Source organism: Desmodus rotundus, chromosome 13 (assembly GCF_022682495.2).
Source record: "Desmodus rotundus isolate HL8 chromosome 13, HLdesRot8A.1, whole genome shotgun sequence".
Taxonomy (NCBI): domain Eukaryota; kingdom Metazoa; phylum Chordata; class Mammalia; order Chiroptera; family Phyllostomidae; genus Desmodus; species Desmodus rotundus.
Window position 1 is genome coordinate 25,235,605 of NC_071399.1, and position 23,691 is coordinate 25,259,295.

General features: G+C 49.1%; 1 protein-coding gene across 8 annotated transcripts in view; it reads right to left on the reverse strand.

The window, feature by feature from the left end:
- ANK1 (ankyrin 1) overlaps positions 1 to 23,691 on the reverse strand; it is a 197,385-nt gene that overhangs the window by 68,590 nt on the left and 105,104 nt on the right. For 7 of the 8 annotated variants that reach the window (XM_045186675.3, XM_053916480.2, XM_045186673.3 and 4 more), the window contains exons 2-3: positions 22,723 to 22,824; positions 2,406 to 2,504 (exon numbers count right to left, since the gene is read on the reverse strand). In XM_045186675.3, coding sequence (XP_045042610.2) covers positions 2,406 to 2,504; positions 22,723 to 22,824 — 201 coding nt within the window. Of the gene's footprint in view, positions 1 to 2,405; positions 2,505 to 22,722; positions 22,825 to 22,963; positions 23,019 to 23,691 lie in introns of those variants that run through there. The other variant, XM_053916483.1, reaches the window with a different exon arrangement.

Consider the following 23,691-nt stretch of genomic DNA (forward strand, 5'->3'; position numbering starts at 1 on the left):
CAGAACCTTGTCCAGTAACCAGGACTCGGAACTCCGAGGCTCTCCTTCTGGAAGGAGAAGGTCCACTCACGTGCTCCTCAGATGCCAGGTGGGGTGTGGAGGTGCAGAGGCAGATAACAGAGACCCAGCCTCCTCACCCATAAGAAGCTGTGCTGAACATCTCTTTCATCTGCCCCTTCCTGCCTGAATTCACTCTGCGCCAGAGCTCTCCCCATCTAAACCTTGTGAAGGGAAGCCGGTCAGAGGTGGAGCCCACGCTGCCTGTGGATCTTGGCCAGGCCATCTGCTGGATCGGGCCTGAGGGCAGCACTGGTGATGAATAAAAGCCAAGGGGAGACCCCGGGAAGCATGGGAAGTAGAGTCCCTTCCCCATCCATACACTGAAGTCACAGGGAGAGGGGTTGTGGGCCTCTGTTTTCTCTGCCCCTCCCTCAGCATGAAGGAACACACCCTTGAAGAAGCAGGAAACGCTTCTTGGCCCTGTTTGACCCACCCAGACCCAATGCCTCCATTTCCAGGGATTCCTAGAGCTCATGGAAGGGAGGGTGGTGGCAGTAGGTGCAGGGGGAATGTGGATGAGGGATTAAAGCTTTATCTCGCTCTCAGTTTGGATACTGAGCCCCAGCCTCTAAGATGGAGATGGCTGAATGGGAAGAACGCATTTGTTTTGTGATTTTAAAATTTCTAAGTACAGTTTAGAAAACTACATCGGTTTGGGCTTTTTATTCTTTTTTTAAAATCTTTCTCAGACTTGTGAGCCCTGAGACAACTCCCTCATCTGTTATGGCTCCTCCTTAGCCCACGGATTCAGTTTCACCTTTTCTCCCCTCCCCCGGATGGCATTCAGAAAGCGTGCTGGCTTACAACATTTCTATTAATAACAAAGACGCACCAAGCGTTCGCTTGCAAAATAACAATCGAAGGGGGAAATTCGGAAGGAGTGAAGTGCTGCAGCGGAATGTTTGTGCAGCTCCTGGGGGAAGGCCAGGGGGAGGAAGGCCGCCCTGGCCCACGCAGAGCCCGTCAGATGGCTCGCTGCTTGCAGCCAGGTAGGGGAGAGCACCAGGAGGAAGCGCTAGTGCATCCCCTCAGCCGCGGAAGGGGCAGGGTAGGAACAGCTGGTGTTTGTCGTGGCCTTGGAGGAAACCGTCCACAGACATGCTGAAAATGCAGCTCCGTCTGTTTTACCTGTGAGATCTTTTCACCTTCGGGAAATGACATGAAAATTACAGAATTTTACCTCAAGAGATGATTCTACCTTCATAATATTTTGGTAGTTCCCTTCATAACCATAAATTATATCTGTTCTCTGCATCGTGTTCTCCTGGGTTCTGTGCTTGAGAGGCGGCAAAATGTTTGCTGCCTGGAACTGAAATTGAGGCTGACATGAGGCCAAGTTTAGTAAACAGCAAGAGGAAAATAAGAGGCTGGAGGGACAAGCCCGAGAGGAAAACCACAGGAAGCGACAGAGGAAGGAAGAGGAAACAGGAGTGGAGTTAGTAAACACAGGCAATTTTTTTTTTTTGCTTAGTTTCGTGTTTCAATGACGACTGCCTGCTGTTTAATGAACAAATAAGATGCACGTATGTAAGAAATAACACGGAGTTTGCAGCCCGTAGGTGCATTTGTTTCATGGCTCTGGTTCTGGACGCAGGCCACTGCTGTTTGCAATCCAGAGCGGTGGGGAGACATAGACCGCTGTGAGAGGTGCGACAGCCTCCGCCCAGCGCCTCCTGGTAAAAGGGAGGGCTGTGCACCGAATTCAGCCCGCAGAGGAGACGGGCCTGGGGCTGACCGAGAAAGGCTTGCTGGAGGAGAGGGGTAAGTGGGAGGGACCTGGACTCTTCCACAGCCCTCAGTAACAACACAGTCACCAGTGTGCATTGCTTCCTTCCCGGTGCCAGGAGTTCCATACGCTGCACTACCTCATTTCATTTTCATGCCATTCCTGCCACTAAATATTATGATCTTCATTTTGCAGATGAGGAAATGGAGGCTCCTGACTGGCTAGGTTGTTGCTTAAGGCCACAGAGAACAAGTATGGCGGGATTTGGACCCAAGGTACCGGACTGGAGCTCACAGTGCTCTTAGTACCTGTTTGAGTCAAGGACCCCAAGGAAGCATGAGGCCACCAGAAAAAGGGGCTTGTGTTTAGATTTATAGTCTCGTGATAAGGATAAGGCAAAGGCCTAGTGAATCTTTGTAGAAACAGGGCCCTGTGTTTTCAGGTGACTTCAGGGACTGCCAGAACTAGGAAGTGACTGTAGAGACGACAGAAATTCAGAAGCAGGCAAACACAGTGCACTGAGGAAGGGCTGTTTTCTGTGCCAGGGTTTGGGATAATGGGCAATGGACCCATATACTTGAATTTTAAGGTAAAGCTTCCCCATCCCTAAGGGACGTACCTTGGTTGTTGTTTCTAGGATGATTTCCTTGTGCAGAAGTTCAACCACCATCTTCACATGGCCCTCTTTAGAGGCCAGGTGCAGGCCGTTCAGCCCATTCTGTAAGGAGCAGAGAGGCAGGAAGGTGTGGTTAGTGGGACTGCGCATCCTGCTGTTCCCACTGGCTGCAATAGGGGCCCTTCCTTGCAAAGGGCCAGAAGGGCAGAGCCAGAGGGGTCCTGGGCCCATCAGCACAAGCACAGAGCAGAGCCAGCCCAGCCTCACCAGGAGGCTCTTCTGTGGGAGCATCAGGTAACAGGAGAGCAGGGAAAGGGGGTGATAAGAAGACCACCACCCCCTGGACGTGAACTGACTGTGGGAAGCTCTCACAAAGCTGATGGGTGACCTTGAAATTCATATCTTGCCTGGGCTTTCGGCATCCACTAAATTGAAACCACATGACTTCAACCCCCTGGTTCATTTTCATAGCAGCAACCAGAGACAGTAAAGAGGCAACACCATGTGCATCCTGAACATTTGTAGAGCTAGATGCATATCTAGTAAAATAACACATTTTGAAATAAGAGCATGTGAGAACTAAATACCACCAACTCCCCAGCTAAGATTTTCCTCATTGGAAGAATTAGTATGAAAATAGCTTCTTTGCCACCTTGCCATTTCAAACGTGACCAAAACTAACAGTTACATTTTAGGAAGAGGAAAAAATGGAACAAACATTTTCTGTGCCCAATCACCAGTCGGCAAAAGTAGAACTCTCTCTCATTCACCAATAAAGTTCCCACTCCTGCTGGCCCTGCTACCGCTGCACTCTGGAGCAGGCAGCCTGGCTCATGTTTTCCTTATCACTCTGCTCCCTCCTGGCCTTCTGGCCCACGCACATTGATGCTTTCAAACTTCCTGGCAAAGGCTGACTTCAAAGAGTGCTACTTAGAGCCACACATTATTCTGACAACATGACGGAACTAATTTCAATGGGCTAAATTTCATTTCCAATGGATGAGTAGGTCTTGGCTCCATATAGAAAATGGTTTGAGTCACTAAGCAGTCTCCAACCCTGACGTTTGTGCCCTGTTCCTCTCCTCCTCCTTCCCCATCAGCCATTCTCACCTCTTCTCCCTTCCCTCCTTCCCAGAGGATGTCCCAAGGCCACCACAGGCTCTGGCTAAAGAGAAACACCCTGGTCACACAGACCACAGCGTGGTGGTTGCCAGACAGAAAAGGGAGGGTTGGGGGAGGGAGAAGAGGGTATGGGGGGATAAATGGTGATGGAAGGAGACTTGACTTGGGGTGGTGAACCCACAATAGAAAATACAGATGATGTGTTATAGAATTGTACACCTGAAACCTGCGTAATTTTATTAACCAATGTCACACCAATAAATTCAATGAAAAGTAAAAAATAAAAAGAAAGAAAAGAGAAAGAGAGAGAGAGAGAAAGAAAGAATGAACCCTGGCCACCAAGATGGAGGGGCTTGGCTCCTGATGGTGTGATCTGAGGATCCCTGACTCCCCTGCCCTCAAGCATCTCCACAGCCCCAGCAGGGGTTCCTGAAATTCCTGTTCTCCCTTTGTGTCAAGGCATCACTTCCAGGAGACTCCTGTAAACCCAAATACTCTCCCAGGAATGGAAGTGCCCTGACCCTCAACAGATTAGTCCCATTGCTTAACCGAAAGAGCAGAGGAAAGTAACAAGTAATTACTAAATTAGAGACACAGGACAGGTACCCCACCCATGATGGGAAATGGAAGGTGTAGACAACCCTCTTTGCCTAGGATCCTCTGACAGGGTAAATATAACAGGTACCCTGGATACCAGAGAAAAGAGTGGGCTCCAAAGGGAACTTCACCTGCTTCCTGTTTAGATCAGCACCCCCCACCCCAAACACCAGAGTGCAGTTGGCCAAATGTCTGCATATCAGCACAGCCAGCCTCGCCAAGGTGTGTGCGGATGAGGGGAGGAGGGTGGGGGATGGGAGATGAGAGGGTCTCTTCACCAATGTTTCCCCATGCAAATGCCCGAAATTCTCCATTGGATTTCCTCCTCTTGCCCATTTTGAACACCATTAAATGGAGGGTCCAAAGTAGTGTAAACTATTCACACCCCAGTGTGAAAGAGCCTATCAGATAAAGTCTAGGTCAGAGCCAGTTTTGATAACATAAAGGGAGAAGGTGATTGAAGACAGGACAGCGATCTGTTAGAACAGGAGTCTGGGGGAGGGGGAAGAGCATTGGCCTGAAGGAAACCAATTCCCTCAAATCAATTTGCAAAACACAAATTCACTGAAAAGCAATTTGTCATGTGACCATACCCTGCTCTGGGAGCCACTCCTTCCGGCTCTGCGTCCTTAGCTTTACCCTGGGGCAGGTGTACGCTGAGAGCTGCAAGACACCTTATCTGGAAGGCCTGGCGCTGAGCACAGGCACCCTATGATTACTCGGGAATTGGGGTGGCTGTGGGAGCCGCAGCAGCTGCTGCGGTGGGCTTATCGCAGGGGACTCAGCTGTGGCAGCAGCGAGTGTGGCGGGTGCTGGCTGGCGGTTTTTGTGCTTACTCGCGCTGCACAATCACCCTCCAGGAGCACTTGTTGGTCCTGAATGCCTCAAAGTAGGGAAATTGGCAAGTCTAGAAGGGAAACACGTCTGGTTTTACTGCTACTGCTCTGGGTGGCTGTCCCTGCTGCTTGGAGCCAGTGTTAGAATCTCAGTTCAGAGGGGATTCTAGACATACTGTCTGCACAGGGAATGCAGGAGTTGAGAGTGTAGAGACCTTGAATGCTGAGGAAATGGAGGGCCATAGTCGTCAAATGATTGGCTAAGCTCACAGAGCCTTTCTAGGGCACAGCCACATATAGAACCAACCTGGATTTCCCAGCAAAATGGGGTGTTTCCCCTGCCTAGGAACTAGTGTTTCTTTTTATCTGACTGTGAAAGCACATTTCCCCTTTTTTATTACCAGGTGGCTTAGAGCTACTGCTCCGTCACAATACTCGTCCTTAGCGGTTTGGCCTCAGCTGCTGGAGTGGCTCTCCAGGATTGTAGTTCCCAGAAAGCCCCTCTCCTCCTCTCCCTGTGTCACGTGCCTCCCTCTCAAAGCCACACCCGTGGCAGAAGGTGACACTCTTTAGCATAAAAGGGATGGTCTAAATAGACCGCGTCTCTAAGTCTCACTCAGCTCCCATCCCCATCCTGGTTCAAGGATCTCTTCCTTCTTTATGATCTTTCATTTTTCTCATTTTGTTTTTAACTTGCTTTCAACATAGTCACCCTAAGTTATCAATACTGGCAAGTCTCTTGCGGTGGCGATCTGAACCTAAGGCCCTCATCAGAGCCACTGACAAGGCCACTTTGGCACAGCGATGACAGCTGTGTGGGAGAAGGCCCAGGAATTTAACGCAGACAGAGTCACACAGGAACATGTATGACAACCATTTGTCTCAATATAACTACAGTCGCAGCACCTCATGCTGAGCATTTACTTAACCCGAGCAAACGTTTACTGAGAACCTGTTCTGTGCCAGGCTGGAGCTGAATCAAAGACACACTCTTAGCCTTGAAGAACTCACTTTAGTAGAGGAAACAGACGCATTAAAAATAAACACAAAATCATGTGAAAATGCCCCAAATGGCATGTATCAGACCAGAAGTAGCACAGAGGAGAAAGAAGTTGCTCTGTCAAGGTCAGGGAAGGTTCACGAAGGCTTTTGCAAAGCAGCCTGTGCACAGCCAGCGCCATAAGGTCATTAACAATGGCAACGTGAGTAGCCAGTGTCTGAGTTTAGATTCTAAACCCGTGAGGCAAAATGTTAGAAACTATGCTCCCAGATATCCTCATCAAGTGCCTTCCTCTTTCTTCCAGGAAGCCTCTGAATTCAAGGTACACAGCATCCAAACCCACTGCAGCAAGCTTTCTCCAGCAACGGGCCTCAACTCTAGGAGGATGGCTGGCTCCCACCCAGTAGCCGACACCGCTGACTGCAAGGAAACTAATTCACTGCACACACCCACTAAGGAGCTGGTACAGTTAGCCTAGTAGATGCATAGCTGGTCTATACAGGAGGCCACTTATGGGACCAAGGGAGTGTTTTGTGAGCAAATACCGTGTTTCATACTTTCTCTCTTAAAGCAGTTTTTACTGATAAAATAAGGAGCAAGGGGTGTGAGTTCTGTGAGCTATTTGTTCTTAGCTATAACTATAAACAGACATGAACTGTAATAGATCACCCCTTCAAAGCTAGGATCGGTGTGTTTTGCTTTAGTTAAATTAAGTTGTCTGCTAAAAGGCAGGCTGCTGAATCTTGATTTGTATCTTTTCATCTATTCCATGTAACCTTCACAGCTGAATGGCAGACTGCTGAGGGGGACCGTGGGGACAGGGAAGCACACACCTCTCACCCCAAATAAGTGGGTGTAGAAGATAAGCAAGAAGGAGGTGGAGGAATATGAGAGTTAATGCTTCCACTAATTGGAAGCAGGGGAGGAAAGCAATAACTAGTTGTGGCCATTTCATAACCACATGCCTTTCTCAGAAAAACACCAGCTCGCCAGGTTCCTCCTCTTCCTAAACACACCCCCTTCTGGGTCTCCGATTACACTTATGTTAGACTAATTGATAGCATCCCACAGCTCTTGGCTGCTCTGTTCTGCTTTTCTTTCCCCACCTTTTTTCTGTTTTGTTTCAATGTTGATCATTTCTGTTGACTTATCTTCAACTTCTTTGATTCTTCCCTCAGCTGTGTCCAGTCTACTGATGAGCCCGTTGAAGAAATTCCTCGTCGCCAAGGAAGTGTTTTTTTTTTTTTATTTCTAGCAATTTGCTTGACTCTTTCTTCTAATTTCCATTTCTCTTCTGAAATCCCCCATCTGTTCATGAATGCTGTCCACTATTCCCACTAGATCCTTTAACATATTAACCACAGTTATTTTAAAGTCCATCTAATAATTCCAACATCCGGGTCATCTCTGTTCGGTTCTGTTGATCGCTTTGTCTCTTGACAATAATTTTTTTCTTATGTGTGTGCTGTAATTTTAATTGAATGTCAGACATCATGTGTAGAAGAGCAACAGAGACTGAAGTAAAGCACATTTATGCATAGAAATGGACATGCCTCTTCTTTTGTGAATTTGAGCATGGCTGGTGCAGGGGGAGCTCAATCAATCCCATCCAGAGTTGACCTAGGTCTGGGTTTTGTTGCCACCTTCAGTGCACCACAGCCTTCAAATTCCTCTGGAGATAGGCTGCTGTTCCCTTGGGCTTGGAGTAGGAGCTGGGTGACAGAGGGTTTTCCTGAGTTCTCAACCTCTCCTCGGCTTTCAGCCACCCCTGCGTGGCTGTGCCTCAAACGGGGTCTTTCTCCACGCTCTCGCCCCTCTCCCAGCAGCAGTGTGCTCTTCCTTGTTACAAGGCGCTGAGCAGGAAGGGGAGCACAGAAGTTCTTTTCTGTCCTGGCCCACCTTCAGTCTTCAGCAGGCTGTTGCCTGGACCTCAAAAGCAGGATTTGGGGTTGTTTTTGTTTGCTTGTTTGCGCATTCCTTCCCCTCTCCTCAGTGGCAGCAAAACCTGCCTTGTCTCTCTACTTGGTCTGGCCTGGAAGGTTCTTGCCTTCCTCCAGCAGTTGCAGAGGAGTAAGCGGTGGGATCCTGCCCTTGGCCAGGACTGGACAGGCTGGCCTCTACGTTCTCTGCAGCGGCACTGGATCTCTGCAGTGTCCTCGGGCAGGACAGTCCCCTCCCCTCCCTGGGGGCAGAGGCAGTTTGTCTCTATCCACCGCCCCCCAGGCAGAATGAATTTTTGCCGTTGGCCTGAAGGTGAAAGGGCTTACTGTCCCTTCTCATGAGGGAGGAGTCTGGGGAGCAGGCACAGCTCTGTCTGTTCTTCCCCCCGCCCCCCCCCACCTCAACAGCCACTGAGGGAAGCTCTCTGTGGTCCCCTCATCTACCCCAATGTTTCTCAGGAGCCCCTGGTGGAAGCTTGTCGCAGACACATGGGCCCACACTGGCCTCTGAGAGTTCGTTTTGATTTTGGCTTGCGTGGCACCACCTCTGTCTGCTGCGCTCTACCAAAGCAGAGGCTGCGGCCCTCTCTTGGAATCCAGTTAACTTGGTGGCTCTACTACCTTAGCCCTCTGACAGGATGAGGAAAACTTAGAATTTTATAGAACTTCCAGCCTCTTCCCATGTCAGGGTGGGAGCAAGATCCTTGGAAGCTTTTACATGCGACACTCCTTATACTGAGCCTCTGAGGCCAACCAGCCCCATGTGATCGCGTTCCACATGGTTCCAGTACAGCACACAACCCTTTTAGGCTCTTTTCTTTTTTTGGCAAAAATATTATTGCCAAGCATACACCTGGAGCCTGTCATCTGCTTTTGCTCTTTTTCAGGTGAGATGTCAATTTAGAGGATTTTTCTGAGAAACAATCTGTCTGAGAGGAGGAGGAGGAGATCGCAGCCAGGCTGTGTTTGTTTCAACATTTTTAAAAAGAAGGAAAAAAAAGTCATATTCAGCCTGAAAGATTTAATTTGGAGTATTTTCTTGTACCAACTGTGAGAAATTTCATTGGCGAAATACACAATTCCAGACATTTGTTCTCGGTAAATTATTCCTCTGTTTAGCATCTCTGATTGCCCCAATTACACTAATTGATTACTAAATGTGCAAATACAGTAGAAACACATAGGGACTTTAACTCTTACCCCGTCCAGAGTGGAGGACGGTTTCAAACAGAAAGGACGTGATCCTAAGATCCTGTGTGTCTTTGGAAACGGCAAGGACGTAGATGCTGGTGCTCACAATCTTGGGCGGACACACGACCTTCCATTCCTTTTCTCACAGCCACTCATTTTACCTGCAGACACGGCCGCGTGGAGCTGGCAGCCCCGAGCTGGGTCCTGAGGGCCTCGAGGCTCACGGCCCCTTCCCACCCCTTCCCACCCCTTCCCACCCCACGTCCCGAAACTCACTGTTTCAGTCCTCTGCCCCTTCCTTAGAGGTCAGCACTGCATTTCCAGAGGATTAAGCTAATGTGCTAAGGTAGTATCTAGAAAGTACAATCTTTTTATTCACAAACACCTACTACCTGTTTTGGGTTCAGTTTATCGGATTAGCTGGCTGCCACTGTGCCAGGCTCACAGGCAGTGGAGCACTGGCCGTGAAGTTTTCCTGCGGGAGGAAAGGACTAGAGTCCTGGGAAGAATAAGCCAAGGGCAGTGGCAGAGAAAGCCAAGAAGTCTAAGGACCCAGGAGTAAACAAAAAGAGAGGTATAGGAGAAGGACTTCTAGGCAATTTGCCTTCATGCAACACTTCACTTTGCCCATGTGGTCAGTAAAGAACCAATAGAAGAACTTGTCCATAATAAAAGGACAAGGATGTCCATGTAGAGGGTCACATACCTAGGTTTTTACATATAATTTCCCACTTTCCTATTCAGTCAGGATTCTCTGTCTGTCAAGAGAAGATAAGTATTATACCCTAGGTTACGGAAGTTTAATTCCCTGAGTAACAACCAGCCTGTACATTGGTGACCTCGAGCTTGCTCTATTATTGGTTCACATTGTGGAACAAGATCACTTACATTATACATTTGCAAGTCTATAGCCCTGAAACAGAGTAGCAAATAAGAATTAAGCAGAGCTTATGGGGAGAAAAAAAAAAAAAGATTGAAATGACTGCCATTCCTATTCCAAACCCTGAAATTGATGGGAAACAGAAACAGTGAGGGAAGGAGAAAAAAATGCAGACTATGGGAACCAAGGAAGGCGGAGGAGCTGAAGTCCAAACAAGAGATGATGGGAAAGGAAAGAGAGAGACACTGTCACAGCGGGCGACTAGATGAGGAAATGAATTAAGCAGCCTTCAAAGACACTACTATGGCAACATAAATTCTGATTTCTTTGTCCAAATTGCCTGCATTAAATTTTCAGCCCCAAAAGAAATGATACCGAAAGTGAATGGGAGTTTTCCCACCTTCTCTCCTCTTCCATCCCCTTTCCTCCCCCCACCCCCTCCAGCTCAGAGATGTAGGCATCCGAGGAACCGGAAGCAGTGCCCTGCAGAGGCTTTGTCGGAGTGTGGCTGGTGTGTGCGAAAGCGGAGGGCTCCTCTGGCATGGGGAGGAGATTGTTAAGCCAAGCACATAAATAAGTCTGTAGAGGATGACGCAAATCAGTGGGAGTCAGACTTTCCACTGTGAGTAGGGATTTACAAACCTGGAAACAGGAAAGGCTAGAAAGAACCTTGAGGTGCTGGACTAGAATTGGAAATACTGGCATGCTGCCATGGGTTTTTAAAATGTGTATGTGCATAGATAGATGTAGGAAAAGTTACAGACGTGTGCAGACACATAGGCGCATGCAGCAACCAGTAGCAATGGGCACGTCGAGTGACAAGATTTTGGTGTCTAAATACCATCCTAGGAAAAGTGGCTGATCCAGACCTGGGTCAGGGAAAGCACAAAATGACCCTGGGACAACTCATACCTTTTGGTACAAAAGGTAAAATAGTGCTCAAAGAATGATGAGGACAGGTCAAAGAACAAAGAAGCCAGGTTATTGAAAGGGCCCGTATTGGCCTAATTTAGCTTTGAACATCGAAATAAATCATGAGAACAAGATATTACTACCCATCAAATAAAGTAAAAATCTACGAGTCTGTACGGGTATAAATAAATATGAATAAAGTAAATCTTGAGGGAGGCGGAAGAGCTTATCCTTCAGTAGAATGCCAGCTAATAAATGTGCAGGAAAAGATGGGGGTGGAGAATCCCTCTTTGGAACCTCGTCATGGTAGTTAATACAGGTGGAAGACATAAACATAAGCCAACGGAAGTCTGATGAGGAAACAGGGTATTGGCATGACATCAGAATATTCCCCCCACCCCAACAAAATACTGATAAACTACAAGGGAAAAAATTGGTGATTTTACAGTAGAAAAACCTGGAAGATGCCAACTTCACCGGGTGATCAGGGTTAACATCTCCAGGAGTGTGGTTTCTGTGGTATTCCTACCAAAAACACACTTGGTCCAGTCCTAATAAAACATCAGCAGGCACAGTTGAGGTTCAGATTACAGAATGGGAGACTGTCAAAAACACGAGAGACAGGCAAAGACGGAGGAAGTGTTTCATGTTGAAGGAGTCTTGATGAGACATGACGACTAAATACAAAGTGTTTCCTGGACAGACTCCTGGGGCAGAGATGATGTGAGGTGATGGAGATGGAGATGGAGACGGAGACAGGGATGGTGGAGATGGAGATAGAGATGCAGATGGAGATGGAGACGGAGATAGGGATGGTGGAGATGGAATACGGGGTGGAAGGGGCATGAAAGAAGGGATAAAGGATGGAGGGGGAAAGAGGGAAGAACACTTTCTCATCGTTGGGACAGTTGGCAAAATGTTAATGGGGTCTGTGGATGGTTGTATTACATCACTGTTGATTTCCTGACTGGGAGGTTTGGAGGGTGGTTATGTGGGAAAGTGTCCTCACTTTTGGGTGGTGCACACTGAAATGTTTAGGGGCGAAGAGGAATTATGTTATATATAGTATATATGATAGGTAGACAGAGCAAATGCAGTAAAATGGTAATAGATAACTAGAGAATGTGGATGAAAGAGATGTGGGAATTCTTTGTACTGTCCTTGCAACATTTTTATAGGTTTGAAACTCTTTACATATTTGAAAAAGAAAGTGGAGGTCGGAGTGAGCGGTGGTGGAAGAGGCCGCTGGAGAAGCGGAGGCAGGGTGAATCTCGCGGCTCTGGCCGAGGGAACAGAGGATGGGTGTCTGAGGACTCAGAGACAGTGTGAGGGGCTGAGCGTGCACAGCCCTCGTATCTGATTAGGGGAGGCGCAAGCCTTCTGGACCTCAGAGATTATTCCAAGGTAAAAACCCTGGAGTACCACCAAAAGATGACCGATGACTGGAGAACAGCCCCCAGGCACATGTGGGAACCGTTGATGGGGAAGCCTCTTTCGGAGGGCAGGTGTCGGGTTCTGCTGGGCCATCCCACCTGCAGCCTCCTTCTGACCCAGATCTCACAGGGCTCCCCAGACACTGCGTGGTGGGCTAGGTCTGCTAAAAATAGATGATCCTGGAATGTAACGGATCAGGAGACAGACAGACCTAAAGCAACTGCCATAGCCCTGGCAGAAAAGCCTACCTTATCTCCCTTGCCAACCTGTCTCTTACCCAGGGATGGGGAAAGTAGATTAAGAGCAGAAACAGGGAGGTAAGGACAAACTCAGAAAGAAAGAAAGAGGTGACGCAGGTGGAAAAGAACAAGACCAGCTCTAAGCACTCTCTCTCTCTGTTTTACTGCAATCTAAATTTACTGCTCCTACCCAGGTAGCTCTTAAGACTCACAGTTTACTAGATATTCATGAGGAGGAAGAACACGCTAATCCTTTTCATTATCTTTAAAAAAGAAAGAAAGAAAGAAACCCACAACTATTTCCGAGCTATACCAGGAGATGAATCGACCCTGGATCACCTCTCTCCTCTCGATAAAAACCCTGTGCAGCCTCCACCCTCAACGAAGTCCCCTGGCTCAGAGCAGATCAGCTGCAGGCGGTGAGGCCCTCTGGGAGCCTGGAGGAAGTGCGAGCTCAAGTTAATGAGAGAATGGGACTCTGAGATTCAGCTCAGCAGCTAAGAATATCTCCTATGGACTAGAAACAGTTTCTATGTCCGAGATCTTGGCATTTCTTTAAAAAGAGAAGAAGAGCCAGACCTTCGGAAGCAGGGCAGTGGGGTTCAGGGCAAAGAACAGCAGATAAGGAATTGAGGCCTCTAAACTGTCCTCCCAACTCGTCACTTCACCTCCCTGGGCCTCGATCTTTTCCTTTTTTTTTTTTTAGAGAGAGGGGAAGGGAGGGAGAAAAAGAGGGAGCAAAACATGGATTGGTTGCCTTTGTGTCCCAACCAAATGCACCCAGAGCGGGGACTGAACCAGTAACCCAGGCATGCGCCCCGACCAGGACCAGGAGTAGAACCGGTGGCCTTTCGCTTTGCAGGACGCCCCACCCATGGAGCCACACAGATCGGGGCAGGGCCTCAAATCTTTGTATCTTCAAAATATTATAACTGCTCTATCTCCTACCTTCTTCACTCCACAATGGCAGAATAAAACAATGTGGCAGCTCTCAGAGAACAATTAAGACATGCGCGCACAGATGTACAGAAAAAGGTAACACAAGATTCACACCAACCTGTTCACAGAGATTTGGGGCACAGAGGAAGGCTTACGGAAGACTATATACACGTATTTCTGTATAGTATGAATTTTTAAACAACTACCATGATTAATTTTATTGTTAAATTAAAAATCACAAAACAATTAAAATCAGGGACATGCTTGTCAAAAATGACTAAAAACAGTTTATATCAAAGAATTCACAATCGAATGTAAATAATCCCAGGCAAATGTACATGCATGGTCGATTCCAATCAGAAAGAGCGGAAACTGGGTTTAGCATTTCCTCTGATAACCAGAGAGGTGATTTTCTGTCTCTTCCTGTCTCCCTTCAGTACACCATACCCTATTTCTGGCCCCCCAAAAGTAAACGGCTCTTCCAACCACGTTCCCACGGCACTCAGCAATGGCTCTAGCAGAGCCTTCATCAAATGGAATTGCATTTATCTGCCCTTGCGCCCGTGTCTTTCAACAGACAGGACTTTTTCAGGCTCTGTGCTTTCCTCACCTTTTCGTCTCAGATCCTGGCACGGGGACGGGCACACCGTGTGTGTTCCATAGATTCGAAGACCTGAGTGGGCGACATGCCGCCTGGCCCACTCAGCACTACCTTTTCCTTAGTCTCCCCAGAGTAGGACTTTCACAGCTGGTCTACGCGTGGTACAGCCACAGCAATCAACCATAAAAGGGAGTGTGGAGGGTGCGCTTTCCTCACAACGGGTTCCATATCATTCTGAAGATGCCCTTCACACTTTTCCTTATTCCTCAGATCCCAGATGTCCCCGTTGTCACTACAAATGGACATCTTTATGTAACTGAATTGGTCAGTTAACGGTTCCTTCTTCAAGAAGGGAGGGGAAATGAGACCAGGCAGTACAAGGAAGGTCGCCCAGAGGAGGAAAGGGCTCTGCTGCAAGTCTCCAGTCTGCCTGTAGGGTGCAGTGTAGAGACTCCACCTGGGAGTTGGAAGACCCAGACTCCGGTTCAGGAAGCCTCTTCCCCTCTCCACCTCTCCGACCTCAAAGTGACCTCAAACTGTCACCTCTCACTGACCTCACCTGTCCTGTGTGTCCACCTCAAGGATGACGTGAACACTAAAAGTGGCCGTGCCTGGGGAAGGGCTCCAGAAAGCAGAGACACTGTAGGACTGGAATCTGTGATTATTAATTACTGTGGGTCGCTCTGACTCGTGACATGGGATCAGCTTACTTTAAAACTGTAGATTGGCCACTCTAATTAGCAGGATGAATGTCAGACAGCTTGCTTCTGCTGAAATGCAGAAGTATTTTACCTATTCAAAGTAACTCAGAGATAGAGGTTTTAAAGTTCCATCTTTTTCACTAGTACCTTTCTAGTAAGAACTAGAAGAATCCATGGCATCAGACATGGGGCATCTAGTTGCTTCTCTTGTTTAACTGCCCACCACAGAGCACGACTTTCCCACGTGGGGGCTGCAGTAATATATTCTTCTCTCTCCTTCACTGCTATTCCAACCTCAACAAGGCAGCAAGTTTCCAGAAGGCTTAATATTAACATATTGTCATATTAAGAAGGCTTTCAGAGTGAGTTTGGGGGTACAAGTAAAATTAGGAAACTATGTGGCTGAATGCCATTTCTGTGCTTGTCATAGTTCCTAAGAAAAAGAAGATGACAGAAAAGTAACAGGTTCTCTATCTACCCTGACCTAGACATGACCTGTGCAGCCTGACCTCCTCGCTCTTGTCCGTTTACCTGTACCTCACTGAACTCCTGGCTGCCCATGACCTTCACTGCTCCTGCCTTTGCAGTCTATTTACTCCTCCTGTTGTGTTTCCCTTTCCCCAGTTCTCTACCCAGCAAACTGCTACTATTCCTTCAAGGCCCTTCTCCGAGTCATCAGCATTTCAGCCACCACCCCAGACCAGAACTGTGTGAGAGTAGGCACTGGGAATTATTCAGCTTTGAGGAGCTGGCACATGGCGTATTCGAGCAGCTTAATAAATATTTGTTGAATCAAAGAATAAATGAACAAAAACATCCTCTGTGCTTGTTCTGGATGGGACTTACAACATGGAGTTTCTATCCTTCTATGTACATGCTGGACTTCTTTACCTGTTATTGACTTTTTTGAGAGCAGGGGATAAATGAATTTACTCTCTAGCAAGGAGGTGGTAACTATCACAATTGCCAGAGCCCAAGAAATCCTGATCAAAAGCCTTGGCATTTGGTTTCTGTAGAAAAGATTGCTCTGCAGCAGGAGCTATTGTTACAGGTGCCCCATTTATTGGAAATGCCGGAAACCCTTTACTTTTAAGATAAACAAGTACCCGGCAGTGATAGGGGACATGTGAAAGGTCCATGTGGAAACCTAGGGGACATCAGCAGGACTAGCACGGCCTCACACGCTTTTGCTGGCTGTGCTTTAGCATTGGAAGTCGTTTATGTTTTCATGAATATTCAGGTGGTTGGGCTTCTGGATACCGCTGCCAGTATCGCCACATACTTGAGGGGCGGGGCCAGTGCCAGATCCCAAGCACAGTCATTATCCTGTGAATGCCTATTTCACCATGCTCTTCCATCAAGCTCCTCCCGGGCTGAGCATCAAGTATGCGAGCTCTCATCTTTAGTGGTTACAGCGGGCTTAACATCTACTGACTGAATTGATGAGCAGCTAGGGTGTGCCAGGCAGCATCCTGAAAAAGAGCATTGAATAAAACCAAGTCCTCTGCCCTGAGGTGCCTACATTTTAGTGGGAAAGACAGAGAAACATAAGAGAAACACAGGCGCATCTTAAGTCAGGTAGTAGAGAGTGCTATGGAGAGAGTAAGGCAGGCTATGGGGGCAGAGGGTGCCTGGGATGGTCCCGAGAAGCATCTGCTGAGTCCCTGCCATATGCCAGCACTGCAGACAATGAGGCTTCTCTCTTTGGTGTGAACTCTTCTCCTGGAGTCTCAGGTAACCTTCTCATGAGGAAGGCAAGTGAGCCAGTGTTTGCTAGCATTACAGGAAGAGAACAGACACTAAAGTAATGAGGTTTTTGGCCCCCGGTGTTACAGCTCGTGGTGCCCAAGGGAGCATCCCAGTTGACCCAATGATTGTAGGACTTCAGGAGAGCAGAGGCTGTGAGCTGTCTCCGCTGTTCCCTTTTTACCCGGCTAACTGGTAAATGTGTAAGATCAGTGAGTTCACTGCAGAAAGTGTTCTTTTAATTGCTATGGCCTCCATAAGAAAATATTTTCATTTGATTAAGCAATCCAGCAGCCATTCTGGAAATGGGACATATGAAGCGGATACTGGAATGCACATAATTATGTAAGCATTTAGTCAAATGAGTACCGAGCATCTACTAGAGCTGACCCTAATCTGGGTGCTGCGAGGAATAGGCAGTCATGGACTTCACCCTCAGCGTCTACTGGGACAGACAAGACGTGCTCGACATCACCGCGCTGCATGGCAGGGCGTGACCGAGCTGCAGGAGAGGGCTGATCAGTGAATCGCAAAGGCAGAGATGACTCCAGGCTCTGGGGGTCGGGAACATCTTCCCAGTGGCTTTTGAGCTGAGATAGAAAGAATCATCCCACTGCCACGTGGTTCTTGCAGTGGCAAGAAAGACATGGTCCCGGGCTGACTAAAGAGCCCCTGGTCCCTGCACATCCCTGTGCTATGTGTGGCCAGGGTGACAACACAGCAGACCCAGGGAGGCAAGTCCTCCGCCTCACCTTTCCACTGGCCCCCCTTATTCAGAGCCACCGCTGGGACCTACCTGGCCCATGGCTTCAGCCACCTGACTCATTTCCCTGCTTCTGTCCCTGTGCCCCAACTCTATTCTCCACACAGCACCAGGTGATCATTTAAAAATCGACATCAGAGCTCTGACTGGTGTGGCTCAGTGGACTGGCCATTGTCCTATAAACTAAAAGGTCGCTGGTTTCAATTCCTGGTCAGGGCACATGCCTGGGTTGTGGGCCAGGTCCCTGGTTGGGGGAGTGTGAGAGGCAACCAATCAATGTTTCTCTCGCACATCGATGTTTCTCTCTTTCTCTTTCTCCCTCCATCCCCCAATATCTAAACAATAAAATAAAATCTTTTTAAAAAATCTACATCAGATTGAGCATCTGTTGTGTAACACCTTCCAATGGCTCTCCATCAGCCTTACAGTAAAATCCAAGTCTTCGTCATGGCCTGGGAGCCCTTCACGGTTTGGCCCTGGAAATTTCTCCCCCTCCTGCCTACCAGTCCCCCTTTCACCACACCCTTGCGGCCACACCGTTCTTCCTGCTGCTCCCCAGATAGGCCCAGCTCACTGCCACCCCCGGGGCCTTCCACGTGTTTTTCCGCTCTTCCAGGAATGCTCTTCCCCAGAAGCCACATGGTCTCATGTACTTCTCTTGGGTCTCTCGTAAATCGCTTCTTTGGAGAGGCCTTCCTTAGCCACCCCATAAAAATACTGTTCTCATCCATGGCACTTCTCATTAGCTGGCATTCCGTATTTCATTTTCTCAGTTATGTCTGCCTCCTTTACTGCATATAGCTGGCGCAAGAGCACAGCCTCTGTCTATTTTGTCGGTCTTGCTCAGTGCCTGGAAAAGTACCTGGCACAAAGTAGGTGCTTAATAAATACACGTGGAGTGACCCCACAGACGCACTGGTGGGATAATATGCAACACGCCTCTCGTCCCAGTTTTCATCAGCCAATGCCAGCACTTGCCTTCCTCGAATGCTGAATGACTTCCAAATATCTATCTTTGGGTTGGACCTCTTATCTAAGTTCCTGGCTCAGATACCCAATTTCATATATATATATATATCTTCACTTCGATTCCTCAAAGACCTTAGGAGGATCTCACACACCCCATTCTTTTCTCCTCACCCCGTCTCCACACACTGAGCCCCTCCCATGGTCCTGGTTTCAGTGAACGGTGCTTCCATCCCCAGAATAAGCTAGACCTGAAGTCATTCTTACTTCAGGGCTCCTCCCTCCCCTCCCCCATCCAATTCCACACCGAGGCCTGTGCACCTTGCTCCATCTCCACACCCACAATCTTCACCCAGGCGACGGACGTTTCTCCCTGGACCACTGTAACAGTCTTAACACTGGCCCCCATATCCACCTCCGGGACCTCCCATGTGTGTTCTGCACAGTGGCCAGTGTGACCCTTTGAAGCACACCTCTGACCACGTCACACCTGTGCCTGAACCTGCGGTCTGCTTCCCTCTGCTCTCAGGATAAAGGCCAGAACTGCGAACACGGCTTCTGTAAGCAACATGGATATTCTCCCCAGACACGCTGCACAGGTTGTTAAATGGGGAAATACCTCCATTCCTCTTGGTCCAGAGCCATTGCCTCAAGCTCTGAAGCACCTCCCCGCCCCCCACCCCCCGCGCCCCCAACTGCTGCTGCTCTGGTCACGCTGTCCCATCACCCAGACCTTTCCTCCAGCCAGCAACTATGGGATTAACAGGTGGAGCAGCGGGCGAACACACCCTTGTGCACACACTGCGCGCGCACACACACACACACACTGCTTGGGCCTCGGGCTCGCTGTCCCAGTTGTAGACTACTGTGACTATTGCTCCTGCCTATAATATAAGGGCCAGCTCCACCCCAGCTTCACCTCTCCAGCCTTATCTGATCCCTCTTGCTCCCAGCACTGCAGCCACCCTGGCCTTCCTTAAACTCACTGTGCTTTCCCTGCCTCAGGGACTTTGCACAGGCTACTCCTGGTGATTGGAATGTCCTTCCCTTCCTTCGACTCATTCACCCCTACTCATCCCTTAGCTCAACTATCCCTTCACAGTATCCTTCTCTGACCTCCGACTCTAGGTCAAGTCTCTCTCGTGTATTATCATAAAATTCTACGTCTCTCCTTCACAGTGCCTAACATAGTTTGGTTTACATATGTATTGACGGGGCTATTCGATCAACAGCTCCCATTACCAGTGGACTACGACATGGCAGAGAAGTTGAGGCCTGGGACTTTTTCTTTTACAATGAAACCCCTAAAGCTCAGCACTCCACATACATGTGGAGACGTAAGGCAGACATGGGCAAAAGACAATGGCTCTGAAGCATGAACAACGCCTGAATCAATGGAAGACTCTGGCGTACACAGGAAGATATTGCTGCATGCAGGTGCGTATGAGTGTCCCTGTGTGTGGATCTGTTCTTTTCTTTAAACATAATAATGACGATGAAGATGATAAAAATGAGTACACATAATCTGTGCAATAAGGAAACTGCCCTGAATATTCGGATGTCTCTTACATAAGCCAAGAGCTCCTCTTTTCACACTACTTAGAGTAATTACTTCCTATTAAGGCAAGCAGCACACATTCTTTCCACAAAACATACTACTTGAAAGTGTGTTACTTACATAAGGATCAGCATTTGCTGTATTGCCGCTATCACAGTCTACCAGCTCAAAAGATTCTAGCCAAAACACATCCTCAGGCCATGACCCTGGGAGGAGAGCCTGTTTTTATCTTCTCGAAGCAATGAATGAATGCTTTTAGCGAGGGGAAGTCCCCAGGGCCATTACAGGCTAGCCTTGTGAACATTATCAAACGGCAGCATTGTCCCAATGGGTGCACTAATGTGTTTAATGAGGACGCACATTCAGCTACTCTAGTCCTTCCCCCGATACCCACACTTCTCACTCAAGAGCAAAAGCCATAATGCCCTATAAAACCAGAACGAGGCTGGGGCAACGCCGGAGCCCCAGGGGAGCCCATCTGCAGCTAGCTTCCTGCTCAGAACATAAGACAAAGACCAACAGGGCCTAAGATGTGGGGAGCCGGGACTCACCCAGCAGCAGGGGGCCTTGCACTACAGCGCATCCTTATTTTTACTCCCCTCAGACACTCGCTGACTTGCTAGCAGCAGTTGGCGCTTTGAAACAGAGGGGCTGGTCTCAGCCAGGACTGCAGTCCCCGGCCTGAGGTCAGAGCCTCCCTTCAGTCTCTAGTAGGGCTAAGCTAGACCTGCCCCTGGCACTGAGCTGAGCAATCGATTGACAATGGAGTCAATGAAGTGCAAATAAGGCCTGGCTGCCTGCTGCTCTCCAGGCCCGAGATGAACGGAGGAAGTGCTCCGAGGAGAGACAGCAGAGGGACAAGCCAGGTACCTCCAGGGCCTCACGGACAGGAGGCCAATCAGGACAAAGCCGGTCCCCAGGTGTCACCAATATTTTCCAATTTCACACTGAAAATGAGCCCTGGCTCAAGGCTTATGAATGTTCAATTGTCCCCATTTCTGCTAAATGCATTCCTTTGAGAGCTGGCATGTTAACCCTTGGGAGGCCTCCCGAGGTTTGGTGCTCCCCAGTCGGAAGCTGCACTGCGGAGAAGCGCGCATCTGGATTTCTGCAGTCCCGGCTGAACAAAGGGAGCCTCAGGGCCAGCCTCTCCTGCCAGCGCGGTACATCCCCAGTGGGGAGGGGGGAAAATTCCCTCACCTGGGGGTGGGGGTGGGAACAACTTGACCTACAGCAGTTTCTGGGGTGCAGTTCGGGGACCCCCTGGGCCCCGTCTCCTGAGCCTCCAGGACGCTCACTCTGAACCCATACTTAGCTCCGATCACCTCTTCCCGTGAAAGAAATGGGTTCATCTGTTTCAATCTGCTATCCAAACGCCAACCTTTAGCTCTTCATGTTTAGGGGGAAATGTCCTAGGTCCCTGTTGGTATATTTGAGCAGAGGACAAAAGAAGAGGAGGAGGGCTTGCCCCTCCGCGTCCAGTCTGCAACCTGGAGTCCAGGCCACACGCTTCACCTCCCCTCTGAAGTTCACTGCCATGGGCGCCTGCCTCCTATCACACACTTACTTCGGTTGCCCATCACATACCACCTGCTCCCTCCCCTCTGATCTTTTAACGGTGAATTTACTCCACAGAAGACCAACTGAATCCAAATGGGGTCTTGGCCCTGGGAGAGACAGCAAGTGGTATTTTGCATTTTAAGCAGGGGGCAGGCGGACAGAGATACATTGCCAGTGGAAAAGTTAACCTGCACTCCAGGAATTTGCCGCTGTTGGTCTGCCATGCAGCCACTGCAGCCTGGACGAACCGGGAGGGCACCACGCTACGTGAAGCAAGCCAGTTAGCTGCAAAAGGACAAATACTGCATGCTTCCACCTACACGGGGTGCGTAGGGTAGGAGTCGGATTCATAGATGGAAAGCGGGGTGGTTGCTAGGGGCTGGGGCTGGCAGGGGTCGGGGAGGCAGGACTGGGCTGTTATTGCTTGGTGGGTGCAGAGGGTCAGTTTTGTAGGATAAAAAGAATTCTGTGGATGGAGGTACTTAATGTCAGTGAACTGTGCGCTTAAAAATGGTTAAGATGCTAGATTCTATGTTATATGTATTTCACCACAATTTAAAGCAATTTTTAAATGGTTAAAAAAAAAAGTCACAGTAAATTTATTCTACATTGGAAACTGAATTAGCACGTGTACCTGAATGACTTAATGGGCCAGCAAAAACAAGCGGAAGTCATCCTATCCAGAAGCCAAAGCCACACCCCTCTTCGCTTTCTAGGGGGTGATTTCCTCTCTGTTGGGTCAGTTCCCAACCTCGGGTCTGACTCTGCCCTCTGATCAGTCCGGCATACATTCTGTTTCCTTACCACCCCTCCAGAAACCAAACCCCTGTGCCTCGGCGGCAGAAACCTCCAGAGAAGCCGTTTCAGCCACATTGGTTCTGCACCTGAGTCAGCCTTGCCTTTGTCAACCGGAGTGAGCCAGTCCTCATCACTGTTTCCTGCTCTGCCTGCAGAGAACTCTCAAAGGCTGCTGACTGACAAAGGAGATTTAATGTCACCACTGACACAACATCCTTCAAAGCCCTTCCTCCTGCCCCCTTTCAAAGACCACATATTCTAAGACCACAGCAGGGACCAGTGACAACTTCTAAGGGAAGAAGCCGCAGGGGATGGAGCCTGGGCCAGCCCACACTGTTCAGGCATCAGCCCTTCTCTGTGGGGCCCTGGACCAAGGCAGGATGTGAGCACCAGGGTTAGGGCCTTCAGTAGGCGGAAGCCACTGGGGACTTTTGAAGCCACTGGAAAAAAGGTTAGTAGAAGCAGACTGACACTCAGGGAGCGGCATCAGGCAAGAGCCACTCTTCAGAGACCACACGCTGTCCCCATCCCACTTACCTGGTTACAGGTGTTAATGTCTACCCCATTCCGCAGGTGATCCAAAGCTTTGTCCAAGTTACCTGATCTTGCTGCCCTGAGAAAGCTGGTAGCAGCATCGGCCTGTGGGGAGAAACGGCAGGCTGTGAGTGTGTTCTGGCCGGTAACCACCTCATGGTCCCATTCAAGGCCAGGGCTGCCAAACAGAGCCAAGGTCATGGTGGCAGCCTCGCACCCTCCAGTTATGACCCCTGGTGCCCACCATAGTGCCCAAGTGTGGTACAGGCCCACACTGGCCTGACTGCTGGCCCGACCACTCTGGGGTCCGTAATGTGAGGCTGTCTTCAAGCCCAGCCTCTGTGTTTTGGTATTTTTATGAGCAAACATTCTTGGCTGGGACCCAGGAGGTGCCAGCTTTTGAGAGGGGACTCCATTCTAAAGCTTGAATGCTCAGCACAGCCAGGTGTCTTGCCGCTTTGGCATCTCCAAGGGCTCTGTGTCCTTACTTAAGGGGCCCATATCACTAGCCCGTGGCCCCCGTGAGCCACAGATGCAGACACCACAGGAACCAAACACATGGCTTCCCGCTGCTATTTTGTGGTTTTATTTTTATGTAAATAGCACATGGCACTTACTGTGCACAAAGAACTATTGTCAGCACTGTATGTTTACACACACACAGACACGCATTTAATCCTCATTAAAAACACCCAAGTGAGTGCTATTGTGCTCCCCGTTTTACAGATGAGGGAGCCAAGGCACGGAGAGCTGAAATGGCTTGTGCAGGGTCACACCGCAGGTGAGAGGCACAGCCAGGACTCCAAAGCAAGCCGTCTGTCTCTGAAGTCAGTGAACTTAAGCTCCCTGCTCAGCTGCCAGCTTAACGTGCACTTTAACTCACAGATGCCCTCATCCTGAATGCGGGCAGAGCACTCTGGTTCCATGGTTGCTGCTCAGCCAGCTACACCAGCCTATCAAACATCTGTCTGT